This window comes from Salvelinus fontinalis, chromosome 19 (genome assembly GCF_029448725.1).
Source record: "Salvelinus fontinalis isolate EN_2023a chromosome 19, ASM2944872v1, whole genome shotgun sequence".
Taxonomy (NCBI): Eukaryota; Metazoa; Chordata; class Actinopteri; order Salmoniformes; family Salmonidae; genus Salvelinus; species Salvelinus fontinalis.
This window is the reverse complement of record NC_074683.1, coordinates 24257843-24273719: the sequence shown is the minus strand read 5'-3', so window position 1 is coordinate 24273719 and position 15877 is coordinate 24257843. Positions and strand designations below refer to the sequence as shown.

At 44.9% G+C, this 15877-nt stretch overlaps 1 protein-coding gene across 7 annotated transcripts in view; it reads right to left on the bottom strand.

Moving 5' to 3' along the window:
* Window positions 1-15392, bottom strand: part of LOC129816539 (mitogen-activated protein kinase kinase kinase kinase 4-like) — a 110016-nt gene extending 94624 nt beyond the window's left edge. For 2 of the 7 annotated variants that reach the window (XM_055871109.1, XM_055871110.1), the window contains exons 1-2: window positions 14969-15392; window positions 14594-14659 (exon numbers count right to left, since the gene is read on the bottom strand). In XM_055871109.1, the coding sequence (XP_055727084.1) occupies window positions 14594-14659; window positions 14969-15025 (123 nt within the window). In that variant the 5' untranslated portion in view covers window positions 15026-15392. The remainder of the gene's footprint in view (window positions 1-14593; window positions 14660-14968) is intronic. The other 5 variants (XM_055871114.1, XM_055871115.1, XM_055871111.1 and 2 more) reach the window with 4 other exon arrangements.
* Between the last annotated feature and the right edge of the window lie 485 nt (window positions 15393-15877).

The window sequence follows — 15877 nt, the reverse complement described above, 5'->3', positions numbered from 1 at the left end:
TTGTGTCGTGTTCATCTTCGTGGTGTCAAATAAAGAAGATGGCTTATTTTCCAACTGCTGCATTTTGGTCCGTCAATCCGCCACACGATCGTGACAGAATTACCCACCATAGGACCAAGCGGCATGGAAGGCGGCAACAGGACCTACCTACACAGGATCTCTGGAGTTGGGAGGACGAATTGGAAAGAGATGGACCTTGGGATCAACCTGGAGAATATCGCCTCCCTCGTGAAGAGCTGGAGGCAGCGAAAGCCGAGAGGAGGCGATATGAGGAGGCAGCACGGAGACAAGGCTGGAGACCCGTGAGTACAACCCAAAAATTTATTGGGGGGGGCCTTAAAGGGAGTGTGGCGAAGTCAGGTAGGAAACCTGCGCCTACTCCCTGTACTTACCGTGGAGAGCGGGAGTACGGGCAGACACCGTGTTACGCAGTAGAGCGCACGGTGTCTCCTGTACGCGTGCATAGCCCGGTTCGGTACATTTCAGCTCCACGTATCGGCCGGGCTAGACTGAGCGTTGAGCCGTATGTCATGAAGCCGGCCCAACGCATCTGGTCACCAGTGCGTCTCCTCGGGCCGGCGTACATGGCACCAGCCTTACGCATGGTGTCCCCGGTTCGCCTACATAGGCCGGTGCGGGTCATTCCACCTCCCCGCACTGGTCAGGCGACGGGGAGCATACAACCAGGTAAGGTTGGGCAGGCTCGGCGTTCAAGGGAGCCAGTACGCCTGCACGGTCCGGTATTTCCGGCGCCACCTCCCCGCCCCAACCCAGTACCACCAGTGCCTCCTCCACGCACTAGCTATATGGTGCGTGTCTCCAGCCCTTTACCACCAGTGTCTAAACCACGCACCAAGCCTCCTGTGTGTCCCCAGAGTCCTGTGCGTCCTGTTGCTGCTCCCCGCACTAGCCCTGAGATGCGTGTCCCCAGCCCGGTGCCACCAGTCCCGGCATCACGCACCAGGCCTACAGTGCGCCTCAGCCGGCAGGAGTCTGCCGTCTGCACTGCAATGACTGAACTGCCCGTCTGCCAAGCGCCATCTGAGCCATCCGTCTCCCCAGCGCCATCTGAGCCATCCGTCTCCCCAGCGCCATCTGAGTCATCCGTCTGCCATGAGCCTGCAAAGCCGCCCGTCTGCCATGAGCCTGCAAAGCCGCCCGTCTGCCATGAGCCCACTGAGCCGTCCGCCAGACAGGAGCCGCTAGAGCCGTCCGCCAGACAGGAGCCGCTAGAGCCGCCAGCCAGACAGGAGCCGCTAGAGCCGTCCGTCAGACAGGAGCCGCTAGAGCCGTCCGTCAGACAGGATCTGCCAGAGCCGCCAACCAGACAGGATCTGCCAGAGCCGCCAACCAGACAGGATCTGCCAGAGCCGCCAACCAGACAGGATCTGCCAGAGCCGCCAACCAGACAGGATCTGCCAGAGCCGCCAACCAGACAGGAGCAGCCAGATCAGTCAGCCAGACAGGAGCAGCCAGATCAGTCAGCTAGCCATGAGCAGCCAGATCCGTCAGCTAGCCATGAGCAGCCAGATCCGTCAGCTAGCCATGAGCAGCCAGATCCGTCAGCTAGCCATGAGCAGCCAGATCCGTCAGCTAGCCATGAGCAGCCAGATCCGTCAGCCAGCCATGAGCAGCCAGATCCGTCAGCCAGCCATGAGCAGCCAGATCCGTCAGCCAGCCATGAGCAGCCAGATCCGTCAGCCAGCCATGAGCAGCCAGATCAGTTAGCCAGCCATGAGCAGCCAGATCCGTTAGCCAGCCATGAGCAGCCAGATCTGTCAGCCAGCCATGGGCCGTCCCTCAGTCCGGAGCTGCAGTCCCTCAGTCCGGAGCTGCAGTCCCTCAGTCCGGAGCTGCCATTCCTCAGTCCGGAGCTGCCCCTTACCCTGGTGCTGCCCCTTACCCTGGTGCTGCCCCTTACCCTGGTACTGCCCCTGACCCTGGTACTGCCCCTGACCCTGGTACTGCCCCTTACCCTGGTACTGCCTCTTACCCTGGTACTGCCCCTTAGTCCGGAACTGCCCCTGAATGCAATGGGGTTAAGGTGGAGGGGGGTCGTTTGGAGGAAGCCTAGGAGGTGTTTAGGTACTATGGTGACGTGGGGACCGCGACCAGAGCCGGAGCCGCCACCGTGGAAGGAAGCCCACCCAGACCCTCCCCTAGACTGTGTATGGTGCGCCCGGAGTTCGCGCCTCAAGGGGGGGGTTATGTCACGCCCTGGCCTTAGTATTATTGGTTTTCTTTATTATTTTAGTTAGGTCAGGGTGTGACATGGGGAATGTTTATGTTTTGTTGTTTTGGGTGTTTATTTGGTAAAGGGGTTAATGGGTGTAGTATATGGTTTTGTGTTGAGTGTAGATGTTTAGCATTGTCTATGGTGGTTAGTTATCTAGGAGAGTCTATGGTTGCCTGAATGAGTTCCCAATTAGAGACAGCTGATTTCGGTTGTCTCTGATTGGGAGCCTTATTTAGGGTAGCCATAGGCTCTCATTGGTTGTGGGTAATTGTCTATGTAAGAACGTTTGTAGCCTGTTTGTATGTGCACAACGTTTGTAGCTTCACGGTCGTTTTGTTGTTTTCTTGTTTTGTTAAAGTGTTTTTGTGTCGTGTTCATCTTCGTGGTGTCAAATAAAGAAGATGGCTTATTTTCCAACTGCTGCATTTTGGTCCGTCAATCCGCCACACGATCGTGACACCAGTCCCCATGCTCGTCTCAGAGAAGCGCGGAACGGTGCTAAAATTCTATTGCTTCTAACTTCAATGTGCTCTTTAAATAAATAAGACCTACACCCCTTTTAACGGCACATTACTCAACACTAGTGAGACTCATGTCGCTTACGGTAGGCCTACAGTATATTGAAAAATATGACGTGACTCTGCACCAATAATTACATATAGAGGATTGGGGGATATTTCTGTAATTCAGTGATATTTATTACCATAGTAATTCGTTATGGATCCATAACTAAATAAACATCAGTATTTGTATCATTATTGTATTATTGACTGCATAAAGATGCCATTATTAGTTACATTGTTTAATGTGCAGACTGGCACTAAGAACAGAACAGCGGGAACGTTTCCCTAGTCAGCGCTATTATTAGTGTAATGCCCCTTAAATATTTTGGAGATAATTTTGTAAAATGAGTGAGAAAAAGGCCATTCTTGAACATGGGGTGAGACATTGGTACTAATTTGTAAATAAAACCAGTTTGTTATTTAGAATGATTTATTTCTGTTTTTAGAGGGAGAAAAACCAAAAACCTACAGCTATCTCATGGGTCTCCCAGTCGAGGCCGGCACGGATACTGAGTCAGTATCTGTAGCAACACAGCTTGCACTGCTATGCAGTGTCTTAGACCGACTCAGGCGCTGTACAACGTGACTGGTCGGGAGTGGCCTACAGTAAGAGCAAAATAATCCTAACAAAATTAAATAATAAAAACCTTAGTGTAACAACAGTTTTAGTAAGTAATACTGAAGTCGTGCACAATTATCAGTTTCTATTTAGGTTTATGTCGCCCATTCATTGTCAGTTAGAGACACAGTAGGCCCCAAAAGCATAATCAGTGGAGCAATGAAGTGGTGACACAGGGTACCTTACTAAACCACAAATTACCTCTAAATCCCGCAATGTAAACTCACAACTTTTAAGAGGAACCACTGTAAGGGCTATTTGACCAAGATGGAGAGTGATGGAGTGCTGCATCAGATGACCTGGCCTCCACAATCACCCGACCTCAACCCAATTGAGATGGTTTGGGATGAGTTTGACCGAAGAGTGAAGGAAAAGCAGCCAACAAGTGCTCAGCATATGTGGGAACTCCTTCAAGACTGTTGGAAGAGCATTCCTCATGAAGCTGGTTGAGAGAATGCCAAGAGTGTGTAAAGCTGTCATCAAGGCAAAGGGTGGATACTTTAAAGAATCTCAAATATAAAATATATTTTGATTTGTTCACCACTTTTTTGGTTACTACATGATTCCATGTGTTATTTCATAGTTTTGATGTCGTCACTATTATTCTACAATATAGAACATAGTAAAAATAAAGAAAAATCCTTGAATGAGTAGGTGTGTCCAAACTTTTGACTGGTACTGTATGTGTGTGCTACTCGGGGTATTCAAATAATTTAAATATGATACGGGGGAGAGAAAGTGAAAGTCAGTGTCTCAACACAAGCCTGTGTATGTGTACAGTCAGTGCATGCAAAAGAGTGTCAGTGTTCAAATTTATTTACATCAGCTGATATCTCAAAGTGCTGTACAGAAACCCAGCCTAAAACCCCAAACAATGCAGGTGTAGAAGCACGGTGGCTAGGAAAAACTCCCTAGAAAGGCCAGAACCTAGGAAGAAACCTAGAGAGGAACCAGGCTATGAGGGGTGGCCAATCCTCTTCTGGCTGTGCCGGATGGAGATTATAACAGAACATGGCCACGATGTTCAAATGTTCATAGACGACCAGCAGGGTCAAATAATAATAATCACAGTGGTTGTCGAGGGTGCAACAAGTCAGCACCTCAGGAGTAAATGTCAGTTGGCTTTTCATAGCCGATCATTAAGAGTATCTCTACTGCTCCTGCTGTCTCTAGAGAGTTGAAAACAGCAGGTCTGGGACAGGTAGCATGTCCGGGTTCAACTCTGAATCTCCATTAGTGTGTGGAAGTATGTATGTGTTAGATAGACTATGAGGATGTATCTTTGTGTGCATATGTGCGTTTGAAGTACACATTCTCTCGGGAGTTTAGAGAGTCTGCCCAGCTACAGGAGGAAGTGCTCTGGTGCTCTGCTCCAATCACAGGCCTGGGTTCTAGTCAGGTGACCTGTGTTATAGTCAGGTGACTTGGGCAGCACTCAAGTGTTGTGAATCAGATTAAAACAACCTTAAAAATGAGGCCCACAGTCATTGTCAGCCAGTCATTAATTTAGTTCAACCAGCCAGTCTGTCAGTCGAACCAGCCGCCTAGCCCTGAAAGTGGAGGGGAAGGGGATGAAAGGAAAGAGGCAGGCCCCAATTAAGAAAAACAGCCATTATAAGAATCAGGGACATATGGAGATTGCATGGAAGTGTGTTAAGTGAGTGTGTGTGGGAAGTGGGAGGAGTTTAAGTGAAGGAAAACTACAAAATAAGACAAATTAAACTTTGTATAAATAAACACACTGATAGATATATTTAAGGTTAAACCGAAATGGAAGACAATAGGGCCATGGGCAGAAATGTGTTTGGAGGAGATACAACTTTTATGCAATATAAAAAGCCATTAAAACAAAGAAGAGTGAGGTACAACATTACAGCAGGGGTGTCAAACACATTTTGTCTCAGGGGCCGCATCCGGTCTTCAATGAGGGCCGGAAGGCCACACTGAAATTTCCTTGCCATCAAAATTTGCAAAAGATAGTCCTTTTTTCTGATGTTCCCTGACTCTCTAGATGTCATTTAGGTGATTATTAGCTAGCTGGACATAAACTGTATGACTGCAGGTCCATTATAATTTTTACACAGTTTGAATTTGGTTTTAGTCATTTTAAAGTATAGTTCTTTATTTACTCAAACCACTGGCCTGCGGGCCATATGTTTGGTACCCCTAAATTAAAGTGAATACAGCCAGATATACCAACAGTCTCACTACTGAGAGTGGTATAAGCTATTCCAATGGACACCTGCTGTTTTTTGTCTTCTTTTTATGCTACATTCCCCAATCTCTCCCTAAAACCATGTGCCCACACAGATCAGACAGAGTGCCTCAGCCTGCCCCTCCCATCCTTATATCCCCTATACCCAGTCCAGATGGCCTCCCATACAGTAGCATGCTAAACCCTAAAGGCTCAGACAAGCCACAACTGTCATTAAGAGCAAACACAACACACCGAGTTAGACTTTTCAAGACACAGAACCTGAAGATATATACCTAAGAGCTAGTGAATGTCTTGCAGCCAGAAGCCACAAGACAATGTCTCTCATCCTAAACTGCTAGTACCACCATTCATCGGACCTTGCTTGATTGACTACACTAATAGACAGAATACATAAGACAGTCATACTATCTCCTTGTGTCTGAACCCCTCTCAGGCAGAGTGTAGCATTGTGGGGTTTCTCCAGAGCCCGCCCGCTCACAGTTGCCCTTCTGTCTGTCCGGTACTCACGGATCCGATGGCAGCTGGCCGGCCACGGCGGACATTTTGGTGTGGAACAGAGAGGCCTTCTCTAGGCCTTATCAGTCAGAAGGAGGTCAGAAATAGATAGCAGAATGAAGGAGCTGTTGTCTGTGAGGCCAGTTAGCACCAGGCTCTCTGTGTCTAACAGACAACTCTTTTTAGAATCAATACAGCCAGGCGAGCGAGCGAGCAAGAAAGAGGAAGAAAGAGAGAGAGAGGGGGAGAAGGAGAGCGACATCTGACTAAGCTAAACCTACTACTCCACACCATGGGACACCTCGAACACGCATGACTGATGAACTGACAGTGACATGACATGTGTGCCATTGGACGTGGGTGCGTTCCTGTGTAGACCTATGACTCATAGCCATCTACTGGTCTCCTTCTTGGTTTAGATAGAATAACTCAGAAAAGACTCCTGCATGTCTAGCTAACCCTCTTTAGGGGTAGAGCTGCAGCCTCATTTTGAAAGACCTAAAAGCCAGCGGAGCACACTTGTTCTCTACACACTACATAGACATAATACTGTAATGTCTTCTTCAGACCCAATGAAACAATACACGCCTTGCAAAATAGCATTGTGGACTTCAAAGTTGTATCTGTGAAGAAAGTATCCAGTGAGCTGTCAAACCCACACAGAGGAAATAGTGTTTTCACAGAAATGCACTCAAAAAGATCAGTGCTGTCACTGTCTCTGGGAGCTAGAATGGCTGTCTATTTACCCTATTGTCTGAATTTATTAGTCATTGGGCCACCCTATAACAGAGCATGAACACATACTGAGTGTATTGTATAACAATCTGTCTCTTCACAGGGGACATAAAGATGCTTATGGTTTGGAAATTAATGAGTCTGAAGGCGATCAGGACAAACAAGCAGCTGGTGCTTGTGATGATTGTATTTTGTTGGATGCACGCAAGCGAAGAACAACGCTTAGTCCTTATTGATCAGGTCTCAACTCCCTTCACTGCGTCTTAATTTTCCTATCATATGGTGGAGGGGAGTGGGTGGGCATGGTGTACTGGGGGCTAGCTGGGTATATGGAAGGACCAAAGCTAGCTTAATAATCAGGGGGACAAGTTAAAAAGGGGGAGGAGGTAAATGGACACTATCTAAAAGGGGGGGGGGGGGGGGGGGTAAAGTTGTCGCCCAGTCACATCATGGCCATAAGCTGCTAATTAGACATGGCTATGCATGGCTAGATAATGGGCCAGCCAGCCACCCTGACCCTGAGGGCAGTCAGAGGGGTGTCAAGTCAATCTGGGGCCAAAAGCCAGGTCTCTCTCTCTCACCCCCCTCTTAATTCTCATGGACACAGCCCAGACCTTGCATTCCACAGTGAGGGCTCGTCCACTACTGCCATAGTGGAGGGAGAGGAGAGAGGTGGACCGCTGTATGTTTTTCAGCTTTTCCACCTTTCACAGCAAGCTGCCAGGGGGCTAAGCATTTGGCCGAGCCCCTGTGCTTGGGTGGCCGGGCTCTGGGAAGGATAGGACAACTGCAGTCTCTCTATTAAACTCTTGTTAGGGAGAGTCGAGCCAGCGTTTCAGTACGCAGTAGCAGTGACTTCATCTGGGTAGAATGTCGGTATGTTCATGAAGGACCTACACCTGGAGCAGGTAATGAGGGGAAACTAGGTGTTAACCACAAACAGTGGTTTAATTAGGTGGTAGCTAATGCCATGGACTGGTGTGCCTGACATTACAGTGAGAAGGGGCAATCCAGTGTTAAATTTACACTTTCCTTCAGTTTTATTTAAAGACACCAGCAGGGATGGTGGTTTGAATCAGCAGAGTGTGGAAATGAAAGTCAGGTGAAAAATCAGGCCTTACTTCTTGCCAGGCTTCTAGTACATTTAAGCTGCTGTAAGTAAGTGTAGGTGCCCACTCCAAACTACATGGACACTGCACCGCATCACACCTCCCACCATGGACCGTAACCCTGTTCCTCACTCGCTCTCTCATCTTTGTCCTCTCTCATCTCTTGTAGACCTAAGGCAGATGGAGAAGGAGGTGGTGGAAGGTCAGGGCAGGGGGAGATCTCTAAAGCAGACAGCTCCTGCAGAGCCAAGCCAAAATTCCCCTGGCCCATCTGTAAAGTGCTGCAACGCTGCCTCTCCGTCTTTGCCAGTATTTACTCTGATGTACGGTATTGATGCCCAACCCAAACATCCGCCTGATAAAAGCCATCGGTCCCGGAGAGGGGAGGAGAAGAAAAAGCCAGAGTTCAAAAAGCAAGCTCAGCCAACCATGCCTAGGTGCTTCAAACGAATGGAAAAGATAGATAAAAAAAATAAAAAAGATAGACTGACACAGAACCTTCCTTCCGCCATGATCCAAAAATGTGCACTGGACTTTTCTCTTGTAAAGTTAATGATAGCTACAGGAGCTGATCTTGAGTTGCAGCCATAAAGGAATGTTTTATGGATAGGTGTGGGTGAGGCACATACAGTACCAGTCAAAAGTTTGGACACACCTACTCATTCAAGGATTTTTCTTTATTTTTACTATTTTCTACATTGTTGAATAATAGTGAAGACATCAAAACTATGAAATAACACATATGGAATAATGTAGTAACCAAAAAAGTGTTAAACAAATCAAAACATATCTTATATTTGAGATTCTTCAAAGTAGCCACCCTTTGCCTTGATGACAGCTTTGCACAGCTTGATGACATCTTGGCATTCTCAACCAGCTTCATGAGGTAGTCAGCTGGAATGCATTTCAATTAAACAGGTGTGCCTTGTTAAAAGTTCATTTGTGGAATTTCTTTCCTTCTTAATGCGTTTGAGCCAGCACAAATAAGCAATCAGACTCATTCGACATCTTTCTCTGTATCCAAAATGGAACTTCAGATTGACATGTGTGGGGTTTGGCAGTATCCAGATTTTCATATCTGGATACCGCCATATCTACCGCCAATACCGCCATATCTACCGCCAATACCACCAATACCATTGGGCATCTATTACCAGAATGCTAACAAAATTAGCACAAGTAATAGAACATTTCCATGGAGGCTGCTAGCTAAATATTCTAAATAAGCACAAACAAAAATAAACTAATTGCAAAGACAGGCAATCCAGCTCATAAAGTTAGACATTTATAGGGAGGAGCTAACCGAAGAGTTTGGTGAGTTTGGACATGCTCTGCTCGGAGAAGAGGGAGGAACAGACGGCCGAGAAATATCATGCTGCGTTTTATAAACGCAGATCTAAAATGCTTCTTATTGTAATTTCTGCTCAGCATCAGACAACTTTTGTGCTTCAGTTGCACTTCTAAACTCAGATGAGAATTCACGAACGGCATTCTATCAACTGACAGCACTCTGACTGATGTGTAGGTACTTTTCTCCTCTCGGTGAAGCCAGACCATTTTTCTCCAGTAAAATGCAAGATTAACTTAGGAAATATATCCGGCTACATTCTTTATATGACAGGCCTAAACATTAGAAATATGACGGCCATGCATCGTTTCGCAAAAAATACCTTGCTATTTCATTGTTATCTCATTTACTTGTTTGGCTGGCAGTCATAGCGTTACACTTCTGTTGTCATCTGATGAAAATCAATTTTCTGAATGTGTTGCACTAATGTATTTTCTGTTAAGGAAAACTATAGTTGCACATCCCTAATCACTCTGTAGAAGCAAAAAAACACTTGACTTTCAATATAAAACGCAACCCTGTCAATACAGAGCTGGACTCACTTGCTCCCGATTTCTCCCGTTGTGCTATTTACAACTGTTCAGGGTAACTACGTAAGCGTCATAATGTAAAATATGTGACAGGTGAAATGAAGAACGCAATCTACTTTATCTCCTAATGCATTGCACAAGTTGAAAAAAAATAATATATATATATAAATATCCAAATGTATTGAAAAACTTCAAATAAATAATTTCAACGGTATTGAATAACCATCCCGTGGCTATTTCGAAATACCCCGGTATACACAGTACACCACTCAAGTCACCAACTTCTCGTCATTACATGATGACTTCTGGCATTTTGCTACTTCCTCAAGTCTGACTAACATCCACCAGCTCTCTACAGCAAAGCTGAGGACCAAGCAAACAATATCAGGTTCCTTGAAATAACCATGTCAGACTAACTAGAATTAACTGAACCGTTGACCAGTTGTAGAATGGACTAGACAGTTATTATGAGGGGTTATAATTGGGTTAAAATATTTGCAGAATGGGCCATTACAACTCCTGCTGGGTCTTACCCTCTAAACAAAAACACCTTTCATTATGAGATTCTCTCTCTCTATGTTGACTCCAATGCTTCCCACAGTTGTGTCAGGTAGGCTGGATGTCCTTTGGGTGGTGGACAATTGTTGATACACACAAGAAACTAACCAGCATGAAAACCCCATCAGCGTTGCAGTTCTTGACACAAACCGGTGCGCCTGGCACCTACTTCCATACCCCGTTCAAAGGCACTTAAATATTTTGTCTTGCCCATTCACCCTATGAATGGCACACATACACAATCCATGTCTCAATTGTCTCAAGGCTTAAAAAAACGTATTTAACCTGTCTCCTCCCCTTCATCTACACTGATTGAAGTGAATTTAACAAGTGACATCAATAAGGGATCATAGCTTTCACCTGGACTCACCTGGTCAGTCTGTCATTTTCTTAATGTGTTGCATACTCAGTGTAGTTTGTATTTACAATGGTGTTTGTGCTTCACTGGTTGCCCTTTTCTTGTGGCAACAGGTCACAAATATTCCTGCTGTGAATGCACACTGTGGTATTTCACCTAATAGACATGGGAGTTTATCAAAATTGGATTTGGGAGTTTATCAAAATTGGATTTGTTTTCTTTGTGGGTCTGTGTAATCTGAGGGAAATCTCTCTCTCCACCACAACAGCTGCTGTCCACATAGCTACAAAAAAGGCACACAGCTGCCATTAGCACGTCTGAATATGATGGCCAATCAAAAAGGGCTGTAGATCGAATATACACATGCAGATCCTAACACAAACACACACAGCTGTGGATCAAAACATATGCAAACCCCAAACACACACATAGACTGAGGCACTAAATGAATGTGGGATATGGGAAACTCTCTATTTTAATGACCGAGTAGGCTTAATCCTCCGGCAGCCTTCATGACGTTGGCAGTCCCTAAACAATATGATTTGATGTAACATTTCTTTACGCCCGGTTCTTTATATATAGCAAATTGTTTATGTGCCAGTCCCCGGATCTAAGAAGACATTGTAGCTAGCTACTCATGGTGAAATGATTTCATATAAAACAAGATGATTCAGTCAAGGATATCATCTGCTCTCAAGAGAAAATGGCTGCTACAGAATGTATGTTTTTAGATTTATGTACAGAGAATATCTGCTACAGTCCCTAAAAGGAAGACAACCTGTCAGCACACACCCAAATGCAGAGTGGATGGTTTTAGACAGAATCAAGATAATGACACACTACAGAAAACTCTTGGTTGTATCTTGATGTTGACATTCTGTGGATTCCTGGAGGGAGGAGGAGCCTGTATCTTCAGTAGCGGTGTGTGAGTAAAATCACCGGGGAAGCCAATGCAGAAGAAAAGGCATATTACAACCTGTGTTGTGATAATTGCCTTGTTTGCTCTATAACCTGTTAGTTCATATGCCTGGACACCGTGATATATAGGCCGAAAGGCCGAGACAATACGAAAACAGTGGCAGAATAAATTCAACCACACAATTCTTTCAGCACAAAACTGTCCTGTGAAGTCCACAAAACATATTGCATGTAGCAAACAGTTACATGACCTACAGCATGGTCAAGCAAAGTAATGTTTCTGACAAATTTTCAGACTACTAATCAACTATTGATTTAGAACCATGGAGAGTTACCGCAAGTCTCAAAGAAAACGGGAGCTGCTTCCACTATTCCAGCACCATTTCAACATCTAATCATCTATGCTTAGTTCAATACAATGACAACTAAAAGATAGCAAAAATGATTTAGTCCCATCAACGTAAGCTAAATATGATGTGGCTGTCCATGGTACTGATTTCTGTGTGTGTGTAAGTAGAAAAACATGTTGACTCACTCTACTTGTAGAGAAACACAATGCCATCCTCCTCTTTCATGTTGCCTAAACGGTCTATCACTCGGTCATACAGTACACGCTTTTGTTTTTTTTTGTCCTAGACTACCTGGCTAAAATACTTGCTCACTAGACTAACTTCCTTTCATGGGCAATGATGTGCCAGGCCAGCTAGCTAACATTATCATACTATATCTAGCTACATGTTGATCTTCCATCATCTCAGGCCAGGGGCACAATGTATGAGTTTACGGTTGGTCAGAATCGCCATTATAATCATTAGCCAGTACGGAGAATTAAGTAAAACCACAAGTCCAAATCCCTATCTCCATCCATGGCTAAATTAGGAAAGGGACAATTTTAGCCAGCTAGCCACCAGAGGACAACACAATGAAATAAATACATTTTTGTTTTCTGTCAATAATGACATGGCTTGTGATTGGTCTGAAGCCAAACCCAAACTGGCTTCCCTCGATAATTTTTTGGGGTGCGCCAGAACCATTCACAGCTGAGCTCACTCAGTTTAGCTCAACGCTAATTGGCTATTACTTTAATCAAGGGATGCCAAATGCTCGCTGGCTTCCCATGCATTCAATGCTATGGGCGGCAACAATGGCACATTCTTTCTGACCAGACATCAGATAGATACGCTACACAGATAAGCTTTGCCAGCAGCATACCAGCCTGCATCCCACTGCTGGTTTGCTTCTGAAGCTAAGCAGGGTTGGTTCCTGGATGGGAGACCAGATGCTGCTGGAAGTGGTGTTGGAGGGCCAGTAGGAGGCACACTTTCCTCTGGTCTAAAAAAAATATCCTATTACCCTGTGTAGGGTGCTGTCTTTCAGATGGGATGTTAAATGGTGGACTGACTCTCTGTGGTTGCTAAAGATCCCATGGTATTTAATGTAAGAGTAGGGGTGTTAACTCTGGTGTCCTGGCTAAATTCCCAATCTGACCCTCATACCATCATGGTAACCTAATCATCCCCAGTTTACAATTGGCTCATTCATCCCTCTCCTCTGTAACTGTTCCCCAAGTTGTTGCTGTAAATGAGAATGTGTTCTCAGTCAACTTACCTGTTAAAGAAATCATACTGAGACAGAGGGATGTTTTCTCCAGTGAGATACATTCAGCCTCTTGAAAATTTATGAGAGACGAAATATCTTCTTTTTTTTGGGACACCTGGCTTCCGTTGGCATCCATGAATACACACCACTGTGTATCCTCACACTAAACCTCTGACATGTCCTCTGATTATTACATGTTTCTATCATACCCTGCTGAACAGCTATGTAGAGCTGATGGAGGTCAGCTTTGATCACTGTATCACTGGATATCGACTGACTCAGTTCATCACTAGGCCCCTGTGTGATCTGCACTGATCCAGTCCTGGTCAGCCCGGTCATTGTATACAGTAGGGTGTAGTAGCGTACACTGTGAATCCATGTGTTTGTTGGAGTGTTTCCACCCACGGAGGACTCATTTGTCCAAATGTTAGTTTTACAGATCGTTTTATGTCAAATAAGTTTATGTAATTAATTACATATGTCCAATACATCATCTATATAGTGCAATTTATTTGGCTTTGAGTTGGCACTTTTGAGACTATGCCATTGCATATGCTACCAGGCAAGCAACATCATTATCAAATTGGCTATTTGAAAGTTTTCAACCAATTTATTTGACCCAGGTCTGATAGTCTTCCATTGGAATCCATGTGACAAATAAAATCAGGCGACAACAGTGTGATGCAAGTCGTCTATGCTGAACAAGTCTGGACATATTCTCTCTTTCTACAAGGTAACAGCAGCCTCAAAACAACAGGATGTGATGTAGGTAGGCTGCTCTAACCACTCTCCAGTGACATGGGGAAGGGGTGACGGTAGCTGGATACTGTAGGCACAATCTTCTCCACATCGAATCCCATGCTGTGCTAGTCGACTGTTATTACAGTGGCATGTCAATTTGCCTATCACGGCATCGGATCTGAGTATACAGTAGGCCTAACTAGAATGCGCAACCGTGCACAGCCAGTAGAGCAACGGGAGAAGTTTGTCAGGCTCGTATGATGGCCTAAGCATTGGCAGGGAGATGAGGGTCTGGTTTGGCTTACATGTTGTTGACGGATAAATAAACGAACAGTTGGTAAGTCCTAACACAATAAAACACACGAAAAAATCGTAAAGAAAATAAAAGGAACAGTTATATAGGTTGGCCTTTACATCTCAGCGCATTACTAATCCAGTCCAGACCGCACTGGTCCAACGGTCTATAATTGCAGCTTCTCTTGAGCAGGGAGAAAAATACATGTTTGAGCTAGTTTCCGCCTATTTCGAGTATATAGCCTATATGAAATATGAAAATCCAAACAAACCTTGTATACTTGTCCATAGGTACCATTGCCGACCACTTCCACCAGTTCGAAAATACCAGCTGGGTCCTATAAAATTAAATGATCAAATGGTTAACATTTACCAAATAACTGTTTGTGAGAGAGGGATGGTTTAGTATGGGCCACGTTACAACCCGTTAAATCAGGTGGTTGCGACCGAATTGCCTCACATCCCAGAACATTGCAAACAAAAGAATGATTGGAACTCAGCCACCTAACGGTATCCAGAACAAGAACAACACATAATATTTGTGACGCATTTTACCAGGGTTTATCCCATGGTGGCGTCAATAAAATTACAATACAAGGATTTGAACAGCAAATAACACAAATTCGCATAACATGCATTGCACTCACCCGCAAAGAGGCAAGGTCTATGTCCACTAGACTTTTAGCTGGAGACTCGTTCGCCATTTTTCTATAATAAATAGAAATTGCAACGTCTATTTTAGTCTCTTCAAGTCAATTGTCTATATGCAATGCCGTAATCTCATAATTGAAATTGTTATCTTATTCCTTGCTAATGTAATGTCGATCCAAAGCGGGTTTTTCTTTGTAAACTACTCCCGTCGTTGTCGAGCGGACGCGATTACTCCATATTGCGCTACCACCGTTGGCAGTGAGCTTGCTCCTCTCAATTCTCCGCCCTGCCCCTCTCTCGCTCTCAATTCAATTTAAGAGCTTTATCTCTCGTTCTCGCTCAACCACTCACTCCACTGTAAAGCCTCACCAACACAGGAAGCAGAATCAGTCAGTGTCTGAGAGACAGATAGACCAGAGAAAGACGTTGCAGGTGCAGGGGGGAGTGGATGGAGAGAATAATAGTGAAGAGCTCCCCCATCAGAAATTCATCCAAACATGCTGAATTTATGTGCCCTGCTGCTAAACTCATAATAATGACTTTTTGAGCATTGTTATTTTCCTGTAGTCTTCATAAAACCACATCCATGCAAGTACACAATCTTTATTTGACCCTCGGTCTGTTAATCAAATTGTATGGGTGGGAGAGGGATTGAAGTAGAGATCAGTGTCACCTTTTGGATTTATTCATGTTTATGATGGATAAATAAACTGTTTATTATATTACTGTAAGGTGTAACCAAAATGTGTTTATGTGCTTGCAAGGGCTCTCTCTTCTTTCTGCTGTCTGTCAGTTTGTTAGATAAGGCTTTCGATCAGTTAACTCATTAGTCTTTAACAATGACAAATAGCCTGTAATTCATAAAAAGGCCTTAGTGCAGACAATGTTTACAGTGGTAGATCAGC